We start from the raw sequence: 8,433 nt of genomic DNA on the forward strand, positions 1-8,433 counted from the left end.
GGTGGGGGTAACTGGGGCTGTAGTGGGGGTAATAAGGGATTTGGTTGGGTAACAGGGGCTGTGTCCTAGTGGGGGAAAGAGGCAATAGGGACAGCAGAGCAGAATATATATATATATATATATATATATATATATATTTATACATAATTAGTACACTAAAAAATATATACTTACCTCAGAAAAGATGAGGGAGTGGAAAGGCTGTCCGCGGGCTGCAGCAGGAAGAGGGGAGGAGCAATTATAGAAAAACTTTATTCAGCTCCCACTAGGAGCAGACAGCGACCGCAAACCAATCAAGCAACTTGCTTTGCGGTCGGGGAGTAATACTAAAGTACATGCCGGACCGGAGGCTGCCTGATGGCCCTGATTGTTGCGGCCGCGGTCCTGACAGCCTGCGGCTCGTGGATTGCCGCTAGAAAGTGTAAGGCAGCCCCAGGAAAGTGAAATTTTCCCGGTATGTCTCCATTCCAGCCCTGACCCTCCGTGACCCACTGAAGACAGGGTCGCGACCCATGAGTTGAGAGCCACTGATTCAGATAGACATTTACTTGGGGGCTGCACTAGGCCTAGAGCAGGGGTAGGCAATCTTCGGCTCTCCTGATGTTGTGGACTACATCTCCCATAATGCTCTTACAGTCATAATGCTGGCAAAGCATCAAGGGAAATGTAGTTCACAACATCTGGAGAGCCGAAGATTGCCTACCCCTGGCCTAGAGTGATTTGTAATGCATCCTATGGAGGCTATGTAAGCGTGGCATAGCCTCCATAGTGTAAATGGCCTGTTTACCAGCCTGTTGAGCAATGGCACAGTGGTGGGGCAGAGTGCCCAGGAGGGCGACCCGTTCCCTGGTATTGCAGAAGAGGGACTGCTGAGCCCCTGAGCCTAAGCTAGGATTTGTTGATTTATATTTTACAGTAGTTGGGACAGACTAAGATATTTAGTTACGATTACATATTATTCAAGACACTGCATTCTAGATGAACTTTTTTATATTTGCATTTGAATAATTATTCTTCTGTTCACGGTACACACCAACTATTCAAGTGGTCGAAGACAGACACTTGTGTTCAGTAGGGATGATTAGAGATGTGTTAAGGGGGAAAGCTTTTATCAAGACGTTTTGAGCTGCTGTTGTGACCTATTGATGGCTGTTTATACTGTGTTTTATCCCAATTAGGGACAAGGTGTTTTGTAATTTTTATCATATTATTGTTTAAACCATGATTCTCATTTTCCATATTTGAGGTACCCACACACATTATATATTGTTTTGTTTAATACAAGTAGGGCCTTCTTTTAATATCATAGAAACACATACTACTACTGGCATAATGGGTTTGGGACTAGAGATGCATTTGGGGATCTCTCTCATGCTAGTATACAAGGTGGTGCCCTTATACCTTACAGATGTCAATGATGTCACATTGACATCACTGGGCTCTCTAGAAAGGCTTTTTTATTATATATTTTTCATTTAGATTTCAATTTTTAAAATATATTTTTGGAAGGGGAAACTTTGTTTCTCCCTCTCTTCCCTCTGGGAGCCAGCAGGATGTATTCAGATATCCCAGCATGATCCTTTCCTCCAAACACCTTCCTGCTGTGTAAGCATTGACACCTGCTGGAAGGGAAGGCTAAATTCATATTATAACGACTACCGGCACCATTACACCGATCTGTCTGCCTTTCAACAGCTGGATTTTCAGCGCAGTGGCAAAAAAAAGTCAGGACGTGCAGGCACGTCCTAAGGGGCATCCTGCCACCTATTTTATGTCTATATAGGCATTACAGACTTATAATGACTAAAAGTTTACTCACACAATTTAAAACATGAACAACCAGCAAACATCCTTAGCTTCTACAAAAAAAACGGACACGGGAGGAAAGAGGTTCGAAAGAAAGATATTTGGGAGCTAAGATTGCAAAACAAGACACCTTGTAAAAATATAATTGATGTTATCTGCAGCAAGAAATACTTAAATACACATATGAAGATTTATATCCAGAAATCACTTCCATTAACCGTGCACATATTATGTGGCACTGTGTGAATCGTCACTTCCGCTGCCTGTCACTGCCCCACTTCCTGTCTGCTAGTGGGAAGTGACGGAGCGGGTGGCGATTGTGCTAGGAATAGCAGAACCGGGACCCAGGGACCGGAATAGGTGGAGTTACCGAAATAACGAGCGCGTGACGTCACGTTAACGGGGACCCTTTGTCACCGTGTGCGGTAAAAGGTGGGAGGTTGTAGAGTTAATTGTGGACTGTAATAATGTGTACATCCCCGGGTTAAAGGGGTGGAATATTCTGTTTCCGCGATGTGGTTTAAATATGCATATTAAACGGTAATATTTCTTACGGGGGTTGGTGTGTTTAGTGGCTGCGATGTCGTGGTAATTTCCCGGCTGGTTAGTGAATCGCTTCGGTTAGCGATCTGCTCCTCTGGGTCCTGTGAGGGAGGGTTTTGTTGGAGGTGAGTAAGTGCAGCGTCCGCATCCTTGAGTGATGTCTCAGATTTCCACCTGTCAGTCCCAGCGCTTCACACACGCAGCGGGTGGGAGCCTTTGTTGGTGATGTGATTAGGGCTGCATTTACATCTCTGAATTAGAGGAGACGCCATGTTATTGAGGCTTTTAAATGCGATCTGGTCGCCAAACCATCATATTGTAGCATAAAGAGCCTGCAGGAACGGCTAGTGATTGTGCTGTGGGCCTGTGGATCTGTGACACGGTTGGGCTGTGAATGTCTCGCTGCAGCCCCACGTCTGCCCGTTCATACATCACTATTTGTAACTTGCTGTATAACCCACTATTAACAGCAAGAGATGTGCAGCAGCGGCGGCATTTCTAACACCTTTACCTGTGTGTTGTTACAAAACCTGCTCTTGTCCTCTCCCCAGAGACAGACTTGTATCAGAATGAGTCAAGGAGACACCAACTTAGCTGCTATCCCTCATGCTGCTGAGGATGTCCAGGGTGACGATCGATGGCTGTCTCAGGTGAGTCTCTTTCAAACACTTAATTAACACGTCCCTGAACTTTGTTGTGCGGTAATTTTAAGGCTGTACAATTTGGAGCCATAAATCCACGGTATTTTTAACACAGACAAAGCCACATTAGCACATTCTTTCTTCTCCTATCTGATCTGTCGGAAAAGATTATTTAAGACGTCACAATCCTGGCTCCACTCTAAAGCATGGACCCGACTGCTCCCGTAACATTGTTAAGTCTAATGACCGGAGCCCTCCTTGTCTTCCGTGTCTTCTGTGTGTTTACATGTTCATCACCCATTGTACGGCACTGCAGTCTCTGCTTCTATGTCCGTTAACTATATGTGTGTTTATCTTTTAATGTAACCAGGATTAATGGCAGACATTATACTATACTGTAGTTTATTATTTAACATATAGCGGGAGAATAGTTATTAGTCTATTCAATGTGACAAATAGGGAGTTTCTTCTGATGTTTCTTCTAGATTTATTTACCTGCCACAGGTAAGTGGACAGGTAGTGTTTCAGTCCCATGTATTCTTTATAAGGCTGTGCAGTCGTTAACCTGTAAATGTATTTCAAGCATTTAAATTCATGAGTATATACTATATGCTGTTCGCTCTCGATCATGCCTTCTGAATTTTCCAGTCAAATCATCTGAACTGTGTGCAGATAATTGGGTTTATTCATTAAAGCAGTAGTTTCCAGTCCGAATTCACTGACCGCCTGTGTATTATGAACTTGTACTGCAGGCAGGATTGTCTGTTGCTGCATAAACGCTTGGTTATTGTGCTGAGGTTTGTGGAAAGCCATCTCACAGATTAAACTGCATTACGTTGGGGCGAGCTCAACTCTTCTTGTCGGAGACATTCTCTGGCGTCGACTCTTTCACATATTTTTTACTTTTACCTTCGTGCGGTTAGATGCTATGCAGAAAATCTGCCTTTTGTTGGAAGTGAAGCAGACTGGAAAGCAACCGTGATTATTTTGTTTTTGTGCTCATCCCCTAGTGAATGTAATCCAACCGCTGGCTTCATAGCTTCATGGGGTTTAAAGAGTCACTGATTGTAATGTGTTCAGTCAGTTCTATAGACTCTGATCCTATGATCTATTTTGAAAGTACATTATTATGGGAGCGAGGTACCAGTTTCATTCCCCTTGTCCCATGACAGATCTTCATTAAGTCGGAATTAAAAAGATAAGTATATGGATGTAAGCAATGCATTCATTATACATATTCAGTGTTTAATAAGATTTCTGCAGTTAAATCCGTGTGTTTGCACCTGATATATATTGGTTCTCCATTGTCCTGGCACTTCCCATAGTTCTTGAGCGTTAGTTTTGTCGTCTCCAGTTGACATATTAGTTCAGATAAAAGTACACTGGTTTGTGCCAGCTTAGTAAAACTGTCAGTCGCCATTAAGCACAAAGTTGTATAATATTTATACAACATATTTGTGTGTGTATATACTGTTTGTAGATAAATACTATATAAAATACACATAATGTAGAGTGATATGTTGCGTTTTATAGCACATCAGTTTTTCTGGGATGACCAATACTGTATTTTTCTGTATTATTCGGTAAGTCTAATACTGATCTCATTTTCTTGTACAGCATAACAGGTTTGTTTTGGACTGCAAGGATAAGGAGCCGGATGTCTTGTTCGTAGGGGATTCAATGGTGCAGCTACTGCAGCAATATGAGGTGAGCAGGTACAAGAAAAGTAAGATGTAATGGTAGGTTAAGGTGTGTGTAATTACGCTGTTACGAACGTGACACTTCAATGACTATAGAATTGTTTATGGGAAGTGCTATTTATTTGTTATAGTAGATTTCTGTTAATTCCCTTTACTAAACAAATCACAGAGGCACGTCTTTTGACGGCGTCAGCTGTGGAGACGTAATTACAATTTAAGAACCGAGGGAGTAGTTCCTAGACTCATACGTTTTTCTGTAGAACCGTCGTACAAAACACCCTTTCTCGGCCTAATCCAATATGTTGTGTATTGATATAACTACGAACGTTATTGTTCCCTTTGGACACATTTTATTATTTTGCCTGGAAAACTTGCATGGTGGCAACAAATACAGGGCAACTTTTGAGAATATAATACAAAAGTATAGGAACTTTAGTATAAATGGACATTCACTTGGAGGAAGAACACAAAACCTTTCCAACTTGTATGTTTTCCTTTATTTGAAGTCCTAAGGATTTTTTCTGGTTACAATTATCTTGTAAAACGACTTGGCTCTGGCTCCAGATTCCTGGTGGGATCAAATAGAGGTCTGTCTGATGGATGCAGAACTTTCAAATGTAAAGAGCAGACAATCGAGACTGGTTTCTCTAGCTGGTAACAGTCTTGATTCTGAAATATCAGACAAGCCATGTTGTCTGCAGTGAAATAAGTCCTCATCTCAGGAGATCTTGTGAAGTTATGATCTCTTTTTGCAGGAGCAGTGAGGGACCTACGTCACTTAAGCATCAATGTACATATTAGCTTATTCCCCATGAGATATGTGTTTGATTTTACCCTTATAATCCATTATGACAAGCTGTTCTTGTTCAGTTTGGGTTTGTTGTAATCTCCATTCTCTTATCACCTTGAAGGTTTGGCGGGATCTCTTCTCTCCTCTCCATGCACTCAATTTTGGCATTGGAGGGGACACTACACGACATGTCCTATGGAGACTTCAAAATGGGGAGCTGGAAAATATTAAACCTAAGGTAGGAAAATTTGAGTCACATACACCCAGAAGTATGGGAAGATTGAGAGAGAATAATTGTGTTTCAGTAGGCTTCTGTCTTGCATAATTATAGCATTGACATTCCCAACATGTTTACAGGTAATCGTACTGTGGATCGGGACCAATAACCATGAGAACACGGCAGAGGAAGTAGCTGGAGGTGTTGAAGCCATCATAAAACTTATCAACACTTTGCAGCCGCAAGCAAAGATCATAGTCATGGTATAAAGACTAATTTATTTGTGATAGCTAAATGTTTGCATCCTGTTTATGGCAACATTGACCAAACGCTTTCAAGAATTCACGATAGTGAATTTATGTTCATACTTGTGTTCCTTGTCACTCGTGTTGTAGGGCCTGCTGCCACGTGGTGAGAAGCCCAACCCTTTGCGGGAGAAAAATGGCCGTGTCAACCAAATCCTGCGTTCATGGCTGCCACGTCTCCCGGGAGTACAGCTGCTGGATATGGATTTTGGATTTGTCCACTCGGATGGCACCGTCTCCCGACATGACATGTTTGATTTCCTTCATCTTACAGCTGCTGGCTATGCCAAGGTGTGCCGACCTCTCCATGAACTGATCATGCAGCTGCTAGAGGAAACGCCAGAAGAGAAACAGGTCACCCTAGCCTGAGTCCTACCTCTCTCCACTTTCTGTTGTCAGTGTTATATCATTGGCTGCCCCCTGTGCTCACTACAAACGCCTCAGCTGTATATCTACATGCTCAGTGTATATACGCAGAACTCATATACACCTGCTAAGCTCCAGACCCTCCTGCAAATTCCTCCTACTGCACCTGATAATACTGGGCAGTAATAATACTATTGACGCCTCCCTGTGGAGTCTGAGGTGCAGACTGGCATCCGGATCCCACCAAGAGGCAACAGCATGGTATCTTGAATTGACCGATACTATATATATGTCCAGAATGCTAAGGAGAGATCCATCAGAGGTGGTCATTCAGCAAGATGCCATTGGAATGAAATGTGGTGGTGTAGCTGTTGGTATGAAGCAGACCGTTTACAGCTGTACAGTCAATGCATCTTATAAAGGTCATCTGTTTATAAAGCTTTGTGCTGCTCGGCACCATTACCCATCATCTTTATGTGATTTGGCGGTGGATACTGTTCCAGTGTGTCAGATAGAATTGTGGAAAAGTTGTGAATATGGCTGCTGTACATCTTGGGTATGTCTGGCATACAAAGGGTTGATGCACACATGTGAACTACATGTAAGCAGAAAACAATGGCGTGCTAATCCTTACTAACATGAAGGCATTGAAATACCATTTGTGTTCACCCATTTTATGTCAGCACAACCTGCGCCAAATTGCAAATTCTAAATTGTTTTATTACCTGGTATGTTTGTTGTGTATCTGTCTTCCCAAGGCACAGGGATAGAATATACTGAAAGTGACTGTGAATATATATAGATATATATGAATTGCTTGTATGAAGTTGGTGTTTGAGAAATGTCTGGCCCGTACCCGGGACCACTACAGCGGAGAATGCCTGTTAACCCTACCCAGCATTCCAAGATAAGCCTAACCCTCCGCATTAAGGGCAAGCGTACAGGACTTATGCTTTTAGACCTAAAAGAAATGGAAATCTGTGCTTTCCAGCTGTGGGAATTATGTTGATTATGAAATATTTAGTCCTACAACACCAGCATGGCATGTTTTAGGGGCCAGTAAAAAAAAAAAGTGTAAAGAAGTCATCGACTGATAAAAATGTGGCTGTAGCTGGATCCTTAGTTTATGTACCAAAACAGTTTTTTTAATATTTATGTGAAGACATTTACACTCTAGAGTAACATCTAATGTATGTATCTTTAACTTACAAAGGGATAAGGTTTGCAACAGAGTTTGGAGATGGTTTATTTCCTATACTATTCATAGTTCATCTGTCCTGCCTCTTAGACCTGTACAGCTTCAAATCCCTTCTGTACAATCTGCACCCTCAGTGCTTGTGCTTCTGTGTATGGCGTAACAAACTGTCCCTTCTTGTTGTTACACGTGTGTATGGAGCGGAGTTATAAAAATTCTAATGTGAACTATGCCTCTGTCTCTCATTGATGCAAGAACATTCTGTGCCTTCATGCATTTCCAAAATGTCTTAAAAAAAACATTTGTGTAAACATAAAACCGGTTTGCTCCACATATCACAAATGACATGGCACTTAACCTAAAACTGACCTAACGCGTAACTTATTTCAACTGCTTTGTGTCCAGCTATATGCTGACCAAGGATAAGAGTTTATCGGCACCTGGGGAGACAGCTTGGTTATCCTTCTTCTAGGAGAATCCTATGGGGATGTATATAATGATATCACTTCATAAGGTATACCTGCTAAAAACTTTTTGCTGGGTGTCTGGTCCAGGGGTGCACTTCTCCTTCTTGATGGTCATTATGCTGGGTTAATTAAATATTCAGGATCTACTTGGTTTTAGCTAAGGACACACAGATTTTCTGGATTGTTTGTGGTCCTGAAGGACTGCAGGTGTGCACACCTGGTCCAAAATATACGGAGGTGAGTCTAATTTAATAATTGTTATCTCTCCTAATCGTTACTTTGGTACTTAACTCTGCTGTTTAGTCTACTCTGCTGTTTAGTCTACTCTGCTGAATGTAAGGCAACACAGCATTAGAAACGCCATTCCTAATTCCATTAGATACTAAAGCTTTTCTCAGAAATA

General features: G+C 42.0%; 1 protein-coding gene across 3 annotated transcripts; it reads left to right on the top strand.

Moving 5' to 3' along the window:
• Positions 1 to 2,072: 2,072 nt before the first annotated feature.
• Positions 2,073 to 7,790, top strand: PAFAH1B2 (platelet activating factor acetylhydrolase 1b catalytic subunit 2). 3 transcript variants are annotated; one of them, XM_053452645.1, is made up of 6 exons: positions 2,073 to 2,238; positions 2,901 to 2,999; positions 4,608 to 4,697; positions 5,602 to 5,718; positions 5,838 to 5,960; positions 6,093 to 7,790. In XM_053452645.1, the coding sequence occupies exons 2-6, from the start codon at positions 2,919 to 2,921 to the stop codon at positions 6,369 to 6,371; spliced, it is 690 nt and encodes a 229-aa protein (XP_053308620.1). In that variant the 5' UTR covers positions 2,073 to 2,238; positions 2,901 to 2,918; the 3' UTR covers positions 6,372 to 7,790. The 3 variants fall into 3 exon arrangements, with proteins under 3 accessions (XP_053308620.1, XP_053308621.1, XP_053308622.1); XM_053452646.1 differs by having other exon boundaries at positions 2,075 to 2,231; XM_053452647.1 differs by having other exon boundaries at positions 2,098 to 2,166.
• Positions 7,791 to 8,433: the final 643 nt, after the last annotated feature.

Source organism: Spea bombifrons, chromosome 12, assembly GCF_027358695.1.
Source record: "Spea bombifrons isolate aSpeBom1 chromosome 12, aSpeBom1.2.pri, whole genome shotgun sequence".
Classification (NCBI taxonomy): domain Eukaryota; kingdom Metazoa; phylum Chordata; class Amphibia; order Anura; family Pelobatidae; genus Spea; species Spea bombifrons.